At 37.9% G+C, this 23,451-nt stretch overlaps 1 protein-coding gene across 5 annotated transcripts in view; it reads right to left on the bottom strand.

Moving 5' to 3' along the window:
• The window catches only part of SUPT3H (SPT3 homolog, SAGA and STAGA complex component), a 663,195-nt gene that overhangs the window by 93,869 nt on the left and 545,875 nt on the right, over nt 1-23,451 (bottom strand). For all 5 annotated transcript variants that reach the window (XM_027838343.1, XM_027838344.1, XM_027838342.1 and 2 more), the window contains 3 exons: nt 22,590-22,697; nt 9,443-9,628; nt 5,081-5,191 (listed from right to left, as the gene is read on the bottom strand). In XM_027838343.1, coding sequence (XP_027694144.1) covers nt 5,081-5,191; nt 9,443-9,628; nt 22,590-22,697 — 405 coding nt within the window. The remainder of the gene's footprint in view (nt 1-5,080; nt 5,192-9,442; nt 9,629-22,589; nt 22,698-23,451) is intronic.

Raw genomic sequence — 23,451 nt, 5'->3', positions numbered from 1 at the left:
GTTTTTATAGGATCAAAAAGGAGAGTACTAGTTAAGGTTAGATTAGCTCTAACCTTAACCCTAAATTCATTTCTAACCCTAACCCCGGAAATACACAGATGTTTTTAGGAAAAGAAGTAGGTTTGACTTTAATCCTGAATGTTTTTCAAATGTCATTCTCCTTGAGCTCCCTGCAGCCTTTCACACTGTGCAGCACCCTCTCCCTGTCGTTACTTTCTTTTCTACGTTCTTGGGACACCACTAGATTTTGGTTCTCCTCCTACCTATCTGACTGCTCCTTCTCAGGATCCTTTGCTGGATTTTTATCCAGGACACACCTTCTAACCACAGGGTTCTGTCCTAGGCTCACTTCTCTTTGCCCTTTATACCGTCATCACTTGGTGATTTTATCAGCTCCCATGGATTTAATTACCGTTTCTCTGCTGCTGATTTTCAAATATATCTATCCCTGTCTCAACCTCTCTGGGGACCCTTAATCTCATATCTCCAAATGCCTTTCAGACATCTCGAACTGGATGTCCAATATATATCTTAAACTTAACATGTCCAAAATGGGATTAATTTTTCTCTGTAAGTCCTCCCTCCACTCCTGCCTTCCCTCTAGAGTACCACACAATCCTTCCAGTCCCTTAGGTTTGCAACCCAGGTATTACCTTCAACTCCTCCCTATCTCTCACTCCCCATATCCAATTTGTTGCCAAGTCCTGTCAATTTTATCTTACAATTTATCTTGAATATGACTTCTTCTTTTCTATGATGCTGCCACCACCCTGGTATGGGTCCTCATCTAGTGGGATTTGGATGGCAAAATGAGATGGCCCCTAATTAACAGAGTTAAAGTCCAAGATGCCAAGAATCTTGCCTTTGGTAATGACATATTTTCTAATGGCTGCTAATATAAATTTGGATACTAAGAGCATTACATAGAAATGAATCATCATTTTCACAGAGGCTTTATTTTCAGAACCAGACCCAGTTTGCACACTAAAATATATTGTTCACATTTAATTCACCTTCTCACACTTGAACTACTGCAATAGCCTGCTGGTGGAGCTACCTGCCTCAAGTCTCTCTGCACTCCAATCCATGTTCATTTCAGCCTCTAACGTGATTTTCCTAACACACGTCTGACCATGTCACTCCCTTACTCAATAAACTCCAGTGGTTCCCTATCGCCTCTGGGATCAAATACAAAATGCTCTGTCTGGCTTTCAAAGCCCTTCCTACCTAGCTACCTCCTACCTCTTCTTACACACCTAACTACCTGATATGTACTCTTCAATGTAGTAACACTGGCCTCCTGGCTGTTCCATGATCAAGACACTCCATCTCTCAGCTCTGGGCATTTTCTCTGGCTATTCCCCATGCCTTGAATCCTCTCCCTTCTCACCTCCATCTACTGCCTTCTCTGACTTCCTTTAAGTCATACCTAATATCCCACCCTCTATAGGAAGCCTTGCCCACCCCTCTTTATCAAAATGTCTTTTCTCTGTTAATTTTTTTCCATACATAGCTTGTCTGCACATATTTGTTTGCTTGTGGCCTCTCCTATTAGATTACAAGCTCCTTGAAGGCAGAGTCTGTCTTTGGACTCTATATCCTCAAGGCTTAGCACAGTGCCTGGCACATAGTACGTATTTAATAACTTTATTGACTGACTGAATCCCTATCCAAAAATCTATTAAAAAACATGTCATCACATGGATTCAACTACTGTGAAAGAAGAAAAAGGAAACAAAAACTCTAACAAAGGCCACTGTAATGTACGGTATATGTATTGAGTACTTAGATGTTTACATAGTACTTTACATTTAGTATCTACTACTAAAAACAATCTTCTGCAAGGGTTATTTTATCCTTAGTACAAATGTTATCATCTCCATTTCACAGATGAGGAATCAGAGGTTCAAAAAGGCAAGGTCGCTTATTTAAGGTCACATAATTAGTAGATGCACAAACCAGGCCTCAAGCTCAGTCTTCTTCCACTAAGTCCAGTGTTCTAATCCCTCCACTGTGCTTTTTTGTATAAACTCCCTGAAGGAGCTGATTCACACTGTCAGAGACCATGGAATAGTGTAATATTTGTCTGTAGCAAAATGAAGGGAAAAAAAGAAATGTGGAAATAGTTTCACTGATAGGTATGTGACTATAAATGGGTGAATATTAATAAGATATATGTGTACTATGTATATGTGTGGATGACTATGTATATAAGCATGAGGATAGTCATAGAGAACTGTATGTATGAGAGGAAGTCTAGGAGAAAGAACAAACATAAATGTGGGGGCAGCTAGGTGGCAGTGGACCCAGCACCAGCCCTGGAGTCAGGAGGACCTGAGTTCAAATCCAACCTTAGACATATGATACTCACTAGCTGTGTGACCCTGGGCAAGTCACTTAACCCTGATTGCCTCACATAAAATAAATAAAGAAAGAAAGAATAAATAAATATGAAAATTGTTTCACTAATAGGCATGTGAGTGTGTGTGTAGTGCATGGAGGGTGAAGTTATATGGCATTAAAAAAAAAAGAAAGCAGAGGTAGGAGTCAATTGACCATGGTCCTAGTTCTGTATATGCCATCATTCTAATTAGTAGTTTGCCCATGGCAAGTTACTTAAGTGCTCTTGGCCTCAATTTCCTCATCTTCTAAATGGAGGCAATGATACCTTGGAACTGCATAGTTTTAAAAGAAGTTTTATACATCTCAACCTGTTTAACCTTCGTAACAGCCCTGTGACTTCATATTGGCTGGTTGCTGTCCTTTGTTCTCGAAGAGTACCAAAATGATGTCACTATGTTGGGGTCAAGGTACTTTGTGTCCGACTGTGGCTAATCAGACCAGTATGAGCTCAGAAGGCTTCACCATGACCCTGGCCATCAGAAGCCGGTAGTGAATTGCTCTTTCTACTTTACAGATGTGGCTGGTTAAACGTTTATCTCAAAATCAACTTTAGGAAAGTCACAGAATGTTAGGGCAAGAAGGAGCTTTGGAAACCTCATCCTACTCATGTCAGAGAGAATTTGAGAGAGGGGAAGCAATGTGCTCAAGATCACACAAATCAGTGTCAGAGCTAATACCAGAATCCTGGACCACGCCCTTTATAGTATACCATGATTCTACACAGTGTGTGGAAGAGAAGGTTCTCTAAGTTTCTTTCTAGCTCTAGACCCTATTATCCAAAGATCTTGCTTTGTAACTAAGCGAGCAGAGTTAGAAGAAGAGGAAGAAATCTTGGAGCACCAGCAGCTCCTTTCTCCTTTGTACTGAGAAAAGTATAGGTGAACTTCTCAGGTCCCTGAGTATATATTCCATTTTCCACTGGGATACTTTGATGTGAGCTATTTAAAATTACTTTACTTCACTAGGCATTTTAAAAAGCCCAAGCAGACTGGCTGTGTGGTGTAACAGAATTCAGCTCAATACATCTGAACCTAGATTTAAGTATGTTTCTCAAATAAATGCCATTCCTATGATACAAAGCTTTGCACTGAGTGCTGAAACAACCTCATGATGATATTATAACTAATGATCACAGAATCATTTAGTCTAGGTCAGAAATGGAAAAAAAAAAAGATGAGGTCACATCTACAAGGTTTGCTTAAATTCCTAGTTCAGTTTTTTTTTTTAAAGCTTGACCACCACTACCGCTTCCTTTTGTGGCAATCTTAAAAACTCCATGATTAGGAAGTTTTCCCCTCATATTAGGTATTTTCTTTTACTTAATTCCATCCATTACTCCTAGTTCCATCTTAGGTCACCTCTCAAAAATCCTCTTCTCTCTTTGGTTCCTCTACCCTTCAATTACTTGTAAATTATTATCATCGTTGCTTGTTTCCCTTTTCTTCCTTAAACTCATTCCATTGCACCAACCTCTTAGTCATAATTTGGCCAAACTATGGATTTTATATTTTTAATCTTTTCTTATAATCTTTCCCTCAATTTCATCAACTATTTAGATCCTCTTTCCAGCAATCCTGGGTTTGTCTAAATCTCCATTTGGGCTTTGGCAGAGCTGTCTATGCGGCTCTTCCTAAGTCAGGTCTCCTTTTGCAACAGAAGCACAGAGTTTTAATTTTATTTTTTGCTATTAAATGAAGAGAAACTCAAACTGTGCCCAGTATAGAAAATAAACTGTCCATGCAAAAAGATGTATCACACCCACAAACAGCATCCCAATTGTGAGCTTAGGAGGGATAGGACGTAGTCTGGTTATGTGAATAAAAACATTTACAATCACAAAGGTAACAGTAGCAGAACAACTATAGTTATATACAAAAGAAGTTGTTCTCATTGACACATTAAGATCTTGTATAATGAATGATAAATTAACTGGATCAAGAAAGGGAAAGAAAGTCATATCAGTTAATAATGTAGAAAAATATTCTTATGAGGCAGTAGGTCCTGTTCTATATAAGTTACTTCAATATATAATTTTTCCTCTAAACAGGGAAAATCTCAAAACAAAGGCTTCCCATGATGGCAGGTTAAGAAGCAAGTCCCAAGGTGGCCTTACAAATAAAAATAATACTATTCTTTGGGTGGATGAATTACCAAGTCTTTAATTTTCAACAAAAAAGTGCCTGGTCTAAACTTGAGAGGTGTACAGTTTGAGTACCCTTTAGCTTAGTTTGAAGTTGATCAAGAAAAAAATCTTTTCTTCTTCCAATATGAAGTCTATCACTTGGGAATAGGACATTTGACAGAAGTGATTATCTCCAATCTGATTTATTTTAGAATATAAAGCATCTCAGGCAATATTTGGATACATATAATTTTGGGGGAAAACACCCTATAAAAACTAAGCTTTGAGAAAAAGAAAATTTGGGCCTCACAAAAAACATAATTTGTAATTGAAAGAAAATAATATTTAAAAGAAAAAAAACTTTTTTGTCCTTCCAAAAAGAGACAAAAATGACTAAGTTTTATTTCCCAAGAGAATTATGCCACTTTTATACAAGAAAATTACAGTCGCCACAAATTGCTCTCAACAATTCCAGCGCTTCTTCATTTGACCACTTAAAAATCAAAGTTCTTTCAGATTATAAATATAACTTTTTATAACTCTGTTATTACGTACTGTGAATGGGGAAACGGGGCCAATCTTGTGGCCGTAGCGTCGAATGGCCTCTCTGATGTGGCTGGGCTGGATGGCATCGCTTTGAGCCTCGATACCACAGGCTGCCGTGCTCTGCAACAGAAAAATACTGCAAATGTTACTAAATCAAAAACACACAACAGACCTACAGTGCATCAAATATGAAAATAAACCTTTATCAAATGGACCACTTTTTTCCCCCTGAGGACACACATCATTGCTGCCACACACCATACCCCCCCCAAAGTTCCATTAACAAATCAAAGATGACTTTTATATGACCTCTTCCTAACAGACCCACCAAAAGCTATTTTTATGCTCTTAATATTTCACCTAGGACCAAATGTCAAAGTGCAGAAGAATGAACAGCAGCCACTTGCACTCAGATGAAAAAGTATCACAGGAGGCCTGCTGAGAGTACCACAGGAAATGGCTTTTTAAACGGTTTAAACTTTTGTTATTGTAATGATAGGGGGAAACAGTCCCTATTTTCAGGGGGTGTTTCAAAACTTGGGTAGGCCTTTGACATGATTTCAGTCCGGTCAGAATTAAAGTAAAAACCAGAACATTTTTAGGTGTGGTAGACCCAAAAGTATACATTCAGGGATTACTATTAAATTGTCCTTAATATTCTTTGCCTATCTGCCTAATCTGTAAAGTAGGGAGATGAAACATGTGAAAATCAAGAAGGAAGCAGATTTCAAGTAATGCAGGCAGCAAAGCTGCGTAACAGAGAGCCAGACTTGGAGACAGGAAGAAGTTGGAACCCTGTCTCAGACACTTATTAGCTATGTGAGCTGGACAAATCATTTAACTGCTTTGTGCCTCAGTTTCCTTATCTGTAAAATAGGGATAATAATGGCACCTACCTCACAAGGTAGTTGTGAGTATCAAATGAGTTTACATATGTAAAGCACTTCGCAAAAATTAAAACACTATATAAATGCTAGTTAATAATGAAGGATTAGAAAATTCTTATAATTGATGTAAGCATAGGAACAATCATACGTGATTTGTTTATAGAGGGCACATATTAAATGATAGTTGAACTGAATTTATTAATATTAAAATGACAAACAGTATCATGATGAATAATAAAAATCAGGATAAAAACCAGAAACTTTTTCTATTTTTGTACCGATAACACCAGGTACTAATCTACAGGTGACCAACTCTTTAGTAGAATATAAAATGTTGATTTTATGGTTGTAGTCTAATTGTATATTAGTTATTTTGCTAACTCTTAAGTTTGAGGTTTCAACCTCATTTTTAAAAGCTGCTTGTTACCAAAAAAAAGCCTATCTCCTTTATATAAATATTCTACTCGTGGTAATGCTATATGTCTGCAAATTATGGAATGCCATGACCCCCAAAGAATCAAAATCACAGGTGATCTAAAGGGCAATGGATAGACACAAAGAGTATAAATTAGTCACAGAATGCTACCAAGAATGACTTTTGAATGAGAAGTGGCATAAAAGATGTCACTGAGGACATGTACGACTGAAAGGGGTGGTAGGCTGGTCACATAAAGAGAATAAGAGACAATATATTTATAGCCTGAGTGTTGTACTGGTATGCAATAACATGTGAAAAGAACCAGAAAAAGCCCTCCACAACATTGGGTTAAACCTCTGGAGGATTCCTGGAAGGTCATGGACAAGATATACACAGAAAAGATGGAAAGGAATAGATGGATCGCCATTTTCATTAGTAGAGGAAATGAATACCCACACTACTGAGACTACAGATCTATTGAAGGATCAAAGTAGAGAAAAAAAATTGTTTTCAAGATGCCTCAAGAATTTACATATATTAATTGCAAATAAAAAGGCCTTATTAATTAATTTATTGAGACAAGTGCTTTTCATACTAGATGCTTTATAAACGTCCATTGCATGGGCTCCTTCTTCAAAAATCTCCATACTGCATCTTTAATTCTCTCTTCTTTTGCACCAATTGCTTACAAAAAAGAGGCCCTCCTCCTCATCAAGGAAAATACTTCAACCAGTGATCCTCATCCCACCCCTCCCCTATCCTCCGGCATTTTGTCATCACCACCACCACCATTGTCATCATCATCATCATCACCATCATCATCTCCTTCTGTATGTCTGTCCTTCATTTTCAATCTCTCCATCTCCACTAGTTCCTTCCTTGATGCCAACAAACGTACCCACAACTCTCTCATCTTTAAAGAAACCTTCATTTCCCCCTTTCACCTCCTTACTCTATCATTTTACATCAGTTTTTTTTTCACAGATGACCTCTAAGAAAAAGCTAGCTACACTCATTGCTTCAATTTCTTTTCTTCCCACTGATCACTGACTTCTTAACACTTTGTAATCTGGATTCTGACTGTATCACTCAAACTGACACTGCCTTTTCCTAGATTATCAAGGATCTTTTATTGCTAAATCCAAAAGTCTATTCTTAGTCGTCATTTTTAATGCCATGTTGGTAGCATCTGACATTATTATATAGGATTCTTCTCTTGGATATTCTTCTCCCTGATATTTTTGTGACAACAATTTTCCTACTTGTCTGATTTATTCTATGTCTTGTTTTTGATCTGTGATGTCCCCTCAAAGCTTCGTCTTGGGCTTTTTCCTACTCTATATATCCTCTCTCTTGTTGATATTACCAGCTTCCATGGGTTCATTTATTATCTCTATATACCCAGCCCTAGCCTCTCTTGTTGGACATCTATTATTATTACTACTAAAGTTAATGCTACTAATAATGATAGCAATTGATATTTAATACTGAGTTAAAGTTTTAAAGCATTTTACATAACATTATTTCATTTAAGCCTCACATCAACCTATGAGGTAGGTAATACAGGTATTATTATATCTCCCTTTTGGGTCAACAGTCCAAAACAGAATTAGTTATCTTTCCCCTTAAACTTGTTCCTCCTCCAAATTTCCTTATTTTTGTTGAGGCCACTACCACCAACCTTCTAGTCACCCAGGTCTTCAACTCCTCTCCTCCCAAACCCCTACTGCCAATCAGTTGTCAAATCCCTGAGTTTGCTTCCACAACAGCTTTTATATCTATTTTAATTACTCTATGTATCTGAAAATGATATAACCATATTTCTTTGAATTAGAGATTTTTGTTAGCAATAAAAGGAAAGTAAGAAGGTATACCTGAAAGAAAATGAATTTTATTTACAGAAGAGATTTATTACCATGACAGTACCACCAAAGACAGTTTTGGTAGATGGAGAAGTAAATAGGTATTAACCAAAAAAATTTTTTTAAAATTAAAAAAGCATTCTCTGAGAGAGACAGGAGGTAGCATGTGCCAGGCAAGTCAAACCACCTCAATCACCACTCCCCACGAGGCCCTGGTAGGGACAGCCTAGGACCCTAAGTGTAAGAGCCCCAGGAAAAGCAGAGCCCACTCCCATCCTAATCATTTACCCTGCTTCTAGCATGGCCCTATCAGCCTTTATTGAGGGGAGCATCCTTTGTGGAGAAGGGACCCACTATTCTCACCATCATCAGCAAGAACTGGGGACTAACTGCTGCTGAAGGACAGTTAAGCCTAAACGCCTTTGGAGTAGTAATCTTCCCTCTTTCACCCACTCGCCTTGTTTCCAGCCTTGCCCCTATAGACACAGTTCTGGGAAGCAACCCTTGTAGAGATGCAACCTGGGAACTTCCTCTGCAGATGCCGCAGTCCTCACTTTCTCAGCAGCTACAGCTAATGAAGACCCAGAAAAGAAAGTTCTTGCCACCAAAGTCCTAGGCATTTTCAAAAAGTTTAACATAAGAAACTGGTATGGTTATATCAATAGAAAAGCCATTAAAAAATGATGCAATACCATCTACTTTGCTCCTGCATTCTAAGGACCATGGGACCCTATCCATTTGACTTGTAGCTGAATTCTCCTATATAGGTGTGGGCTCCCTCTAACAGAACATAAGCTTTTTGAAAGCAGGGACTAGAATGAATTTCTGTTTTATCCCCAGTACTGAGCACAGTGCTGTGCACATAGTAAACACTTAATAGTTTTTAAAAATTCATTCAGATTGCTCATTTTGGTTCAGAAAATCTCAACTATAGCACATAACAGAGCATCTTCTTTGCAGGTTTAATAGCTCTAAGAACCCCAGTGTTCTTAGGTAGGTCATGGGATTTAGATACTTCAAGACTAGAGAATTATCCAGTTTAATCTCCTCATTTTATACTTTAAGAAGTTGAGGCCTATAAAAGGAAGTGACTTATTGAAGGTCTTACAGGTAATAAGGGACAAAGGTGAAATTTGAATTAAGGTCTTCTAACTCCAAATTCAGTGCAATGGCCAATACACAGTGCTGCCTCTGTTTAACTGACCTTCTTCCTCTTCCTTTGCTTTGTTTTAGCCGAGTCTTGTCCAACATTCCCGTTCCCCAAAGTCCCTGATTGGTTTTTCCCTGGGTGTTGTGGTCCAGATGTTGGAGCAGTTGGTGTAGGAGGAGGCGTGTTTTCAGGGGAATCAGGGCTGGATTTCATGCCAGAACTCGACCCAAAGAGATGTGGCTGTAAAATCAAGAGACCAAGTTGGCTGCTTAAGGAAATTCAGCAAAATGATTTATGAATTTGATGGTAATTTAATCTAAAAATGAAAAGACATGATTTATTTTCATATATATATTCTCAGGATATTCCTATTATTTAAAGCAGGAAATGATAGCCTATGCAGGTCTATGGATGTTAGTTTTTAAGTCTGGAGAAAAGATCAGGATTGTTCTAAAACTCCTGTTAGTGTTTCAAGCAAAGCATGGCCCTCTATCTCTATGTGAAAGTCCTGAAATGGCCTCCAAATGCCTAAAACTCAGTATGTCTAAAGTTGAATTCATTTCCTCAGCTCTGACCCTTGCCAAAATTAAGCTTCTTTTAAATACTTTCCTCCTTCCATCAATGACATGTATTATATTATTCTCCTAGTGATTCAAGTGGTACAGTAGATAGAATGCTGGGCCTGAAGTCAAGAAGATTCATCTTTCTGAGTTCAAAACTGGTTTCAGTCACTTATTAGCTGTGTGGCCCTGGGCAAGTCACTTAACCTGTTGCCTCAGTTTCCTCATCTGTAAAATGAGCTGGAGAAGGAAATGGCAAACCACTCCAGTGTCTTTGCCAAGAAAACCCTAAATGGTGTCACAAAGAATTGTAAACGACTGAAATGACTGAACAACAACAAAAAGTAATTCAGGCTTAAAATCTTGCAGTGACAGGTGTCTAGCTGGAAGGCGTCTAGAAATTATCTATGCCAACACCCTTCTACTGCCAGACCATTTTACATACATGCAGGACACTCTTGACTTCTTTTTTGCTCCATAGCTCCTCTGTTGTCAAGTTCTGTTGATTACTTTTTTCATAATGACCTTTGCAGTCTTCCTTCCCTTTCTATTTCTACTATCATCCCACGAGCACTGGCTCTTTTTAGCCTCATTAGACTAGTACAATAATCTTCCTAACTGCTTGCCTCCAATATCTCATTGCTCTAATGTAAACTTTCAGAATGTCAGCAACGGAAGGGACTTCAGAGGTCATCTAGTTTAATCTGTATTCCAAAAGCAATTTCTTCTACAATATCCCTGACAAGTGGTCACCCAGCCTTTCCTTGAAGACCTCCAGTGATGGGGAACCCATTACCTCCTAAGACATCCCATTTTACACTCTGCTAGATTAAGTTTCTTATAACACCATTTTCTCATCATTCCAATCCAAAACTTTCAGTGGCTACCCACTCCATATGAAATAAAATTCCTATGAACCCTTCATTTCAGTCAAACTGGCTTATTCTCCTCCAAATTTCTAGGTCCCACTCTCTTTCTAAATCTTTGAACACATAGGCAGGCATTTTTACTTGGAATATTGTCAAGGAACGGGTTCCAACTCTTGTATGAGATAGATATTCCTGACCCACTGCAGTCTACTATTCCTGCTCTGAACACCCTTATCACTGTGTGTAAGACTCTATGTCTCACAGGGTTATAATAAATACATGTGAGCTGTTATTAATTATTCAACAGGTACTTACCAAACATCTACTCTATGCTAGGTACTGTACTAGGTTCTATGGATGTACATGGAAAAATAAAATAGTCCCAGCTCTGAAGACATGTGTGTGTGACAGTGTGCATGTGTGTGAGGGGACCAGAGGGTAGGAAATGATATATACATAGAAGATTAAATATAAAATGAATACAAAATAATTTCTGGGAGAAATGGAATAGCAATTGTGGAGATGGGCTAGAAAATGTGGATATTTCCTGTAGGAGTTGGCATATGACCTGAACTTTGAGGGAAGCTATGATTAGAAGTGAGAAGGTAGAAGTAAGAAGGAAGTATATTCCAGGACTGGGGATAGCTTGTGCAAAGAGAGACAGAAACAGGAAATGAAATGTTGCACACATGAAAGAGCAAGTGGGGCAGTTCATCATCATCATCATCACCAATAGGAATATTTTATTTAATACTATTATTTAGTCTATTATGTATATGTCCTGCTTCTCCAACCAGGCTGTCAACAAGGATTATTCTAGTATATGATATTTACTGTAGAAGCCCAATAGATATTTGCTTGATTATGGTGGCTGGTTCACGCTAGTCACTTAGCATTGGGGTCCAAGTGGGAAGAAGCACTCTGGTTCTCTGTATAACATTCTCTCAATCAACAACAGTAATTAAAAACCAGGGCAAAGAAGAACCTTGGTGAGTAGGAGGTGGGTATTCCATTACTAATCAGATTCAGCTATAGTGTTCCTTGATCCTTATGCCCTTGCTTCTCAGAAAGCCCACACTTTATGCCTCGGAAATCAGTCTTCATAGGGAAGCTTTTATCAGCTGCTGTGTAGCTGGAAACAGTTGCTGTGGTAGTCAAACAGTTCCCTAGGGCAGCTTGGCTTATGCCTGGTTGGCCACCTTGGAGAATCAAGAAAGGAAAAAAATGAAGGGCTGTCTTCAGCATTTTCTTGGATGCAAAGTAGAGAATGTTATGTACACTACATTTCTTCAATTATAAATGTTATAACATATTGGTATGATGTTAATGAAAAACATACTTAGGCATGTATTCATAGAGCATACGTATATCAAAGGCATCTTAAGGAGTGTTTATTGACATCAAAATTGTGTTTTTTAACATCACCAAAATGAATGCTACTCAGTAAGCAGGTAAGATTTAGAGTGATCTTCAAATGCATTGACTGAGAGATGCTTAGTATGATTTTTTTCCACGAAAAAAATAGATTTGCAAGGGATTTGTTTTATGATCTAAATTATTAATTTAAATCCATTTCTTTGATTTTTCCTCAAACAGACTTTCTGAGGAGCATAAACATCCTGTTGGGCTGGTTGTACAGTTTGGGGGCATTCCTAAAGTGTAGCAAGAGCAGGTATCGCTTCATAGTTTTAAAGTACCCTGGGGAATAGCTGAGCTTCTCAAGATACCATCCTCAAGCCAGAACTTGTGCTGGGATGTTGACATGGAGTGGCTAAGGCTAACCTTGGCATGATCATGATGGTTTTTTTGGTCCTTTGGCCACATGTTTTTCACCTTGCCTAACAAGAGAGATTAATGTGCCCCTAGACTGTTGACATATTTAGCCTTGAAGCAGCCAGGAAAGGGGATTTAGCTGCTCCACAAGCAGGCAGGTTTCCAACACTCCAGATGCATCTACTACAATAGAAGGAGCCCTCAAAACTGCTGAGAAGATGAGGGTTTATTGATTGTATGCAAGGGGTGGCAGGGTAGGGACCAAAGTTCCTTGCTATTTCCCCAAGAACTAACATAGCTTTTAGAAACTAATCAATTCAATGCAAATCAATTCCAAAAACCATAAACAAAGCACCTACCAGGTGCTGGGCACCATGCTATGTGTTATATTGAAGAATGTCCACATCTCCATTAACTCAAATTTGAGCATCTGCCTTGGGGATGTGTAAAAAAAAAAAAAAACAACCCCCCCCCCAAACTTTAACATTTAAACCAAAGACCTTGGTAGCTAACAACAAACACTAGGTATTCAATGTATGAAGACCATTGTACTATATGCTGGGAAAAATATAAGGGTGGTACCTGCTCTAATGGAGCTTAATAGTTAATAATAATATTAGCTAACATTTATTAAGGTTTGTAAAAGTACTTCACATGTAATATCTCCTTTGATCCTGAAAATAACCCCAAAGCACTAAAACTCTCAGATCTTTTCCACAGGAATTATTATTATTGTCTATCCAAACCTTCTCCATCTTTTATTTGTCAAATTGATTTTTAAAAATATAGTTATCCCCAGTAAATAGGGATTTGGCCCACTGTCTTAGCCTGTTGTAGTTTTATACAGGTTCTGCAATCCTATGTGTTGGCTATTTCTTCAAGCTTCATGTCATCTGCAAATTAGACAAGGAAACTACCTATCCTTCAGACAAGATGTGAATAAAAATGTACATCACAGAGCAATGGTGGAATTCAAATATATTTTAGCTAAAATATTCTCTTGATTTAATAATCTAGTGAAGTTACCTGTCTATAAGGGAAATGAGGTTAATCTAGCATGGCTTGTTTTTGATGATACCATGTTAGTTCTTAGCGATGACTGCTTTCCTAAGTGATCACAAACCACCTCCTATAATGTGTCCTAGCATTCTGCTGGGAAATTGAAGTCAAAATTACTGGTCTATAGCTTGAGAGTCTACCCTCTTCCGTTTCCCTCGGCAATACTGGCACAACATTTGCATTTTTCCATTCCAGTAGCACGTCTACTGTTTTTGAGATCTTTCTAAGATTACCAGTAATGACTTTGAATCACAGCTGCCAGTTTTTTCAGTACTATGGGGTGAAGTTCATCTGAGCCTCAACACATGGAGGGCAATAAGACACTGACTGTCTCTTCACCTATTTTGGGTTTCTACTTTTTGTTTAACATGCTTTTCTATCTTTCCCAGACATCCCTTTTCTTGGTTGAGAAGGTAGAAGTACGTAGTTTAGCCTTTTCAACGTTGTATATTATCATCATCCAATCACACTGAAGATAGTACGTCTTTTTAAATTATCTTCTTGCTCCCAAAATCAACTTTAAAAAAAGAACCACCTCTTTTCTCTGTCCTCAGCCTCAGCTCATCTTCTGGGCTTTACAGCCCACACTACTCTTTTATACTATCTTTTTTATTCTTATTTTTTAATGATTTTTATTTTGAAATTAACAAACATCAAATGAAATGAACATTCCCATATACAAACTAGAACAGGTAAAAAGACTGTACATGGAACTAAAGATCTCTATTATGTACAGATTGCTCTTCTTTTCAAGTATATAATAAATTCAACCTGTAGCTTTCAAAGCTGTCCTAGTTGTCTATGTTACTTTCTAGACTTTCTCCTGTTCTCTAGATGAAAAAAATTCTACTGATCTTCTTTCCTTTCCTCTGTTTTATTTTATTTTTTTGCCCCCATTCCTATTCCCTTTCATTCTCCCTGCCTTGCCAAAAGGAAAATAAAAACACTCTTGTAACAAATATGTTTCTATAGCATACAGTCACTTGCTTCCACATTCTACATATACCTTTCTTACATCTGAGTGGCTTTCTTTATGAGCTCCCTGTATTTCCATGTCATTCTATTTAAATACCTCCATGTTCCTCTCCTCCTTCAGAAGCTCTCCATCCTTTTTCAACTTGCTCCTGCCTTCCCAGTACTAGGCTGCGGGTTCTCTGGGCACTTTGAAGCCTCATCTCTAATGGAGGCTGCACGTCAGACTATGCACTGCTTTCTTTTTTTTCCTCTATTGCAAATTCTTTGATGGAATTGTCTCTTTGTCCCAAGGTTCCCATCATTTTCACTTTAGCAACCAATTCTTTGTCAGAATCAGACCCAGAATAGCAGTTCTCCTGTTCAATTCCTCCTCTTGTTAAAGGATGAAATCATAGTTAAGGTAAGTGATAAATTTACTAGCTGTTCTGCTTTTGACAGAGAGAACATCAGTAGATACTTAGAAAACTCCTGCGTCCTAACAAGAGAATATCATGCTTTTATACCAGGGTTGACATCTGTTTCTTATTCCTAACTGACGTGTGTTACAGTGGGAAGGGTGCTGGATTTGGAGTCAGAGGACCTGAGTCCAAATCCTGGTCTGCCACTTACCATCTATGTGACCTTTGGTAAGTTATTTAACCTCTTGACATCAGTTTCCTCATCTGCAAAATGAGGGGCTTTGATTAAGTGATTTCTGAGGTCTCTTCCAATTCTAGACTTATGATCCTATGACTAAAATGACTAGTAAGGTCTCTTTGAGCTGTATATGATCCTAATTATTCCTTCCAACCATGTAGTCTGTAGTATATGCCTACTAACCTCCAATGATCATCACCCTGCTTCACTGCCATGTTTTTGTTCCTTTGGACTCTGGGAAGTCTTTTCTCTTTTCTTTCTCCTAAGTGTATATGCTAAATATTCAATGCTACCTCATTCCCCGACCTTTTGTCTATTTTGTTTCTTTTGAATAAGGTCTGCTCCTCCAGAACCAAATTCTAGTCATACATCTTGTTCCAAATTTTAGTGATTATCTGTGAGGTCAAATTTGTTCCCTTGCTTTAATATCTCTAGTTTACCTTGTTTATTTGTTCATCTGAATATAGACTTCTGAGATTATGATTTTTGCTGCTGGCTGTCATCTTGATTCCAGTCTCCAATGAATTAGGAGCTACCTCCTGATATTCTTTCTGCTATGGTATCTTTGCCATTCTCTGTGGTACCAAATTTGATAAGTCTTGGTGAAGAACTTTTCCCTTCTACTTCCATTTTCAGTTTTAAGATATTTTAATTAAAATCTTATTCTTAGACATCTTCTTTTTAGCCAGATATTCACTTCCCAAATCTGCAAGTCATATGAGATAATCTGTATTCCCAGGGTCTTAACTTATTTTGTTCAGGGCCTCATACTTTCTATCAATGTTTTAAAAATGCAATATAAATGTTAGCTATTATTTTTAGTAATTATTCTGATGGTAGCATTTGTTCACACAGGAATCACCAGAAGTGATAGTCACCATCTTGTTTGACAGTTCTTAGGAAGCTGTCTTTCCCATATCAATGGCCTGGGAAGACAGCAGGCTTTCCTGTTATTTATGTCAGGTCACCATATAGTGCTTTAGCTAGCTCCAGAGAATCATCAACAGCCATTATTCTCCACCTCTTTCTGATGAACATTTGAAGATCTCCCACTTCATGGAGCTGGTAAAGCCCCAACAGAATTTCTTGAAGTACAAGAAATCGCTTTCTCCAGAAATAGTTCAGCTGTTTGTACACAGTTGTTGGCAGGTTGTTTCCTTTGTTCGACTGTGAGTTCCCTGAGAACAGGGACTATTTTCTTGGCTTTCTTTGTATCCCCAGTGCTGGGCACAGTGGCTGGCCCATAATAGGTGCTTGATAAATGTTACTGACTAACCAATTCTATGTAAGAAGGTATTATTTACCTCCAATTGTTCAGTAGTCTCTCTTTTTCCTGTCTTTCTCTATGTCCCTTCCAACCTTTTGCCTGAGATGAATATTGCCTTTTGCTTCATTATATGCTGCTTCTTTTTTGTTTTCTCCTTGAAGCACTTCTGGCCATCCTTTAATATTTTTAAAAAATTTACTTTTAAAATGTTTTATTTTTTTCTTTCTAAAAAATCACTGTCATTTCCCAATGACCTTACATGCCCAAATCCACAATAACAATGAATATAGTCATGCAAAACAAATCAATATATTGATCACATCTGAAAAGGCATGCTTTCTTCCATACCTATTGTCTACTATCTATTATCTGCTGAGGGCAGGAAATATATAGTACCACTGAGACTTTAGAAATCATGATTGGGCACTACATTGATCAGAGTTTCAAAGTCTTTCACTGTTGCTTTTCTTTGTAATAATGAGGGCATTGTTTTCCTTGTTTGGCTAATTTTACTTCATTCTGCATTTTTCATAAATCACTGGATTCTTTGTATGCATGATTTCTTATGATACGGTAATGTTTTATTACATTTATGTTGCCTATTTTGTTCAGCTATTCTCCAACTGGTAGGGACCACTTACTTTTCAGTTTGTTACCATAAAATGTGCTGTTATAAGTATTTTTATAAGTCAAGTGTGGTTGTGCATACCTGTAATCCTAGTGACAGGGGAGGGTGGAGTTCTGGAGTTCTTAAGCCATAGTGGGTTAGTCCAGTTGGGTGTACAAAGTACATTCAACATCAGGATGATGAGCCCTTGGGATTGGGAGACCACTAGGTTGCCTAAGGAGGGGTAAACCAGCCCAGCAGAGAAATGGAGCAGATCAAAGCTCCCATGCTGATCAGCAGGGGAGTAATTGCTCCTACACTTCAGGCCTGGGCAAGATAGATAGACCCAAACCTTTAAAAATATATATATATATGTAATATAGACATATAAATGCAACATACAGATAAATATTGGCATAGATACATACATATAATACATATAAGTACTGTTTTCCACATATAGGAGCTTTACTATTATGCCTATCAGTAGTTATCACAAAGCCACAGAGTTGCAAGTTTCAACATTTTTAGTGTAATTTTTAATTGTCTCCTCTACTGGCTGAATTAATTCACAGCTCTCCCAACAATGCATTTTCATTATCTGTAATCTTTACAAATCTGAAGGACGTGATGTGAAACCTCAGAGTTATCTTAATTTACATTTCTCCTTTTATTGTGATTTGGACCATTCTTTGGTTGTGTACAGCTTACATCTCCATTTTGGAAAAGTTTCTGTTCACAGTCTTTGATCATTTAACTATTAGGGAATGTTTCTTACACATTTGTATCAATTCTCTGTATAGCTACACTAATAACAAAAATAAAAATATCTAATATTTATATAGAATTTTAAGGTTTGCAAAATGCTTTGTATACATGGTTTCATTTGTTCCTCACAACAGTTCTGTGAGGTGGGTGCCATTATTATTCCCATCTCACTGATAGGGAAACTGAAGTTGAGAAGTTGAGGGAGATGTCCAGGTCACACAGATATTAAGCTTTTGAGACAGGATTTGAAGTCAGGTCTACTTTACTCCAAGCCATGAACTCTATCCACTATGCCACCTAACTGTCCACCTAAGAGAAATTTGCTACAAAGTATTTCCCCCCTCCCCCACAATTAACCCCTTTTCTCTAGCTGGCACAGTAGACAGAATACCAGAGCTGGAGTCAGGAAGACCTGAGTTCAAAACTAACCTTAGATGGTACTAGCTGTACAAGTCACTTAACATCTGTTTGCTTCAGTTTCCTCATCTATAAAATGGGGACAATAATAGTACCTACCTCCCAGGATTGTTATGAGGATCAATGGAGATAATAATTGAAAAAAGCTTAGCACAGTATCTGGCTCATGGTAACCATTATATAAATGTTAGCTATAATTATAATTATTGTTATTTCTATATGCACTGTTTCTGCAAAATCTTTGTAATCCGTATAACTGAAATTATCCAATTTATCTTCTATATGAAAATCTATCTCTTGCTTAGTTAAAACATTCTTCCCTTAGCCATAATTGTGTAAGCTATTTCCTTCCATTCTCCCCTAAATTTTTTATGATATGACTAGTCATAGTTCAGTCATATAATCATATGGAACTTACGGTGGTATATGGTATAAGATGTTGATCTAAATTTAAATTCTGCCATCTGCTTTCCATTTTCCCCAGCAGTTTTTATTACTAGAGAGGTCTTACCCCAGTAGGTGGTATCTTTGGGTTGACTAAAATTAGGATAACTATGTTTGATTGTTTCCGGATCTTAGCCGATTCCATTGGTCAATTTATAAGTCTGTTAGCCAACACAAAATTGTTTTAATGATTAATGTTTTATAGTAAAATTTCAGATCTGGTAATTCCAGGTAGCCCCCTTGCCCCTATCAGTACTATTTTTTCTTGTTCCTCCAAATGAATTGTTTTATTTTGTCTGATTCTATGAAGTAGCCTGATTGATAAAGTATTAAATCCATAAATTAGTTTAGGTAGTAAAACATCATTTTTGTTATACCACTTTTACCACTCTTTCAATAAGTAAATCATTCCCTCTGATAACCTAAAGGGAAAAATGCATTCCTCAAGCACTTTCAGTTTCTCCTCTAGGATGGAGATCAAATTGTACACATATAAGTAAAACATGGTATAGTCAGAAAATAAACCTAGATTACTCTCTTAAGTTCAATCAATCAATCACCAAGCATTTATTAAACTCTTATTATGTGCCAGGCACTGAGCTAAGGGCTGAGGATACAAAGAGGAAGCAAAAACATTCCTTGCTCCCAAAGGGCTTACATTCTATTGAGAAAGACAACTTGTAAATAACTAAGTACATACAATATATATACAGAGTAGAGGCAAGATGATCTCAGAAGGGAAGGCACTAGCAGCTAGTGAGACAGGAAAAAGCCTCCCACAGAGGTGCTATTAGAATGAAATCTTGAAGGAATCCAGGGATTCTAAGAGATAGAGCTGAAGACGGAAAGCATTCCAGACACAGAAGATGGTCAGTGACGAGGCATGGAGACAACAGAGGGAAGACTGTGTGTGACGAATAGCAAGTTCATTAGTACAGTTCAACTGCAGAATGTATTTAGAGTAAAGGAAGATGGGAAGGGGCTAGATTACGAAGAACTTTGAGTTTATATTTGATCCTAAAGGATCCATTTGAGTCAGACCTGGACTTCAGGCAAATCACTTTGACAGTTATATGGAGGATGGATTGGGAAGGGAAGAGATCTCGGATAGGGAGCCTAGGAGAACGTTACAATCATTTAGGGAAGAGGCGATGAGAACCGGAAGCAGGATGGTGGCCATGGGAATACTGAGATGTGGGAGACATGGATTTGACAACTGATCAGACATATGGGGTGAGTGAGAGTGAGGAGCTGAGGATGGCATGAAGGTTGTAAGTCTGGCTGAATGTCAGGTTGGTGGTGACCTTGAGAGAAATAATGAAAGAAAAGGAGTGAGTTTTTTTGGGGGGTGGAGTAGTGGAGGGAAACACATTGAGTTCTGTTTTGGATGTGTAGAGTTTGAGACTCCTTTGGCATATCCAGTTTAAAAGGTCCAATAGGCAGTTGGTGATGAAGGTCTGGAGCCCAGCAGAGAAATTAGGGCTGGACAATTGGATCTGGTAATCATTGGCATAGAGCAAATGCAGCCAGTGTGAGATAATAAGGCACTAAATGCAGAAATATTGAATAAAAGGGGAAGAGCGTCCAGGATGGAGCCTTTGATGATATCCACTGTTTGTGAAAGTAGCATGAAGATCAAGGAAAAGGGACTGGAATGGAATAAAATGGAATAAAACCAGGAGAACAAAGTCATGAAAACCGTGAAAGAAGAGGGTATTTCAATAAGGGTGAAGGGGTCAATAAGGATGAAGATCAATAAAAGGTCATTTGGTTATGCAATAAAGAGACCATTGGTAACTTTGGAGAGAACATTTCAGTTGAACGATGAGGTCAGAAGTCAGATTGTGGAGGATATAAAATAGAATAGGAGGAGGCAAAGTGGAGGTACAGCATGTACATAATTTTGTCAAGGAGTTTAGCTCATAAGTGAGAAGAAAAATATAGGATGATACCTGGAAGTCATAGTAGTATCTATTTAGGGTTTTTTTAAGGATGGGGAAGATGGGTGTGTTTCTAGGCAGTAGGCAAAGAACCAGTAGATGGGGAAAGACTGAAGTTTAGAGACAGAATGGGGTATGATGGAAGGGAATAGGAATTAAGGAAGGGATAGGATTAAGAATATACACACAGAAAGCTTGGACTTGGCAAAAAGAAGGGTCCCTTCATTATTAGAGACTGGAGTGAAGGAGGACACAGTGGGGAATCATATCACAGATGAGAAGGGACAAAAAAGAATCTCTTGGCAAATGATCTCAATTTTGGGGTGATGTATAAAACAAGTTACTCAGCAGGGAAAGCTGGGGTATGGAGTAGGATGCAAGGCTGAAGTAGAAAAGAAAAGGTTTGGGAAAGTCCCTGTAGTGAGTGAGATATGGAATCAATTAGAAGAATCAAGTAGGAATGCCATTCTTCAGGGAGGGCCCAGTGGGAATTATTAAGTATAACTCTGTAGTGGATCCAAGCCAGCTCAGTCACAATTCTCATTTTCCTTATTTGTTTAAAGCAAATTTCACAGTATTGACCCAGTTTTTGAGTTATCCCTTTTGACTAACTTTTGTGGAAAATGGCCTGTTTGCTGGATATGAGACTCCAGTGTAGACTCCCTCCACTTCCCTGGACGGTCAGCTCTGAAACCAACTGGAATTGTGGCTTAGTTTGTGGTAGATAGAAGCAGACAAGATCCAAGTACACAGGACCCAAGATAAAATCAAATTCTTTAATGATATTGAAACACCTTGTTTTACCTCATTGTTACTCTTCAGAACCTTCCTTCTCCTTTTCTGGACACGAGGCTCAATAATGAAGGAGAAGCTATGGACTAAGTCATTTTCACTGAAGGATAGATCTTCTGATATCTTTTGTAAGACAAGATGGATATAAATATTGGTCTATAGAGAAAGCATGTAGAACGCTACTCCTATGGTTAAAGAAGACAACCATTGATAGGCCAAATAAAATGAGTCATTTTTTATACTTTACTTCAGTCCTTCAAAATAGCCATGATTTCAAGTGTATGGGTACTTCCCTTATCAATGCTAGTATAACCATATCCATATCTTAGTGAATGATTTCATGTATTCTTGCGACCAAAGAAACCCGTCATATTATACCCAACCCTGGGTGCTGAACCACTCTGGTCTGAGCTAGGCTGTTCCTTGGATAACAGACATAGTCTATTCCTGGGCCCACCCTCAAACCCTTTCTCTCAGCAGTTGTGCCTTGCTTACTAAGTACCTTTGTGTTCCCATAAGGTGCTGGAAAAAGGTCTTTGTATCACTAGAATGAAAGTTCTTTTTGGGAATTCTTTTATTTCTTTTGTAATTTCCTGGTACAGTGCTGTATATTATGTATTTAGTTTTTTCTTCACTTACCTCAAAAAGAGCTATGATATCATCCATATGGGTATTTTCTCCAGTAATACAGATTTCAGCCTCTACTAAGTCGTCTTAGCAAATTGTTTCATGATTTGCAGTGACCAAAAAAATGTCATCACTTGGTAGTCAACCTTGTGTGATGAGTTTCTATAAACTTAGCTAGTCTGGTCTATGGAAGAGAGACACAGTCTAATACGGGGCTCATACACAAAAGCCCAGCTTGCTGGACCTCCCAGTACTTGCAGATGAGAAAACTAGGACCTGGGGAGGCTAAGGTCACACAGATAGTAAGTGTCAGAGGCAGAATTTGAATTCAGGTCACCTGAGCCACTATTCTTTCCTCTGTACCATGCTGCCTCCAATGTTCTGCTTGAAAAGTCTTAAAGAACCCAGGGTTATCTTCACATCACAATAGAGTATTGGAGTAGGGTGTGAGTAGATTTAAACATTACCTCAGTAGAAGTGTGGTACTGTATGAAAGTAGCAGAAATGGCGTGGCTGAAGGGGTCACCTGCTTTGGGTGCCATATCTTGCCTAACGAGAAGAGCCAGATCCACCAACTAGAAGGGAATAATGTAGAAAACATATTTAGAAATTGGAGATGACCACTGAAGCTGCAAGATCATCACAAAAAAAAAAAAGACAAGAAGATTCCAATGTGAACACTACCACAGCCTCATTTATCTACTTCCTGAATGTTCATCTCTAAGCTCCATAGAGGCCTAAAAGACATAACATTTCTAGCCTTCTGTGCTCCATAATGTTCCTAATGATCTCAAAGAGCCTCACAAAATTATCCATCCAGTCTCCCAATGCATTCAGTTTTAAAATTTATATTAAAACAGATATATACATATTTTAAATTAAGTAGGCATACATATTTAAATTATTTGCAACATATACCACGTTCTCCGTAAGAGAAAGTGAGCAGTAGAAATATGGGTTCAAAGGAATTAAAATAGTGGTAGTCCATACTTTAAGATTTACAAAGCATTCAATATACCGGTAGTGTAAGTGTTGCTGTCCCCCATGATGAAAAACACTATCCACCTCCAGAGAGGGAACTGATGAACTCTGAGAACATATTGAAACGTACTTTTTTCACTTTCCTTCTTTTTCTTTTTGTCTGTGTTTTCTTTTGCAACATGGATATGTTTCACAAGACCTCACATGTATAATTAATATCAAATTACTTGCCTTTTCAGGGAAGAGGGAGGAGGGAGAGGGAGGGAGAGAATTTGGAACTCAAAATTTTAAAGAATGAATGTTAACATTTTTTACATGAAATTGGGAAATAGTTACTGAAATAAATAA

This window comes from Vombatus ursinus, unplaced genomic scaffold (assembly GCF_900497805.2).
Source record: "Vombatus ursinus unplaced genomic scaffold, bare-nosed wombat genome assembly UNPS02014826.1, whole genome shotgun sequence".
In the NCBI taxonomy this organism is placed as follows: Eukaryota; Metazoa; Chordata; class Mammalia; order Diprotodontia; family Vombatidae; genus Vombatus; species Vombatus ursinus.
This window is presented reverse-complemented; position numbering and strand designations above follow the sequence as displayed.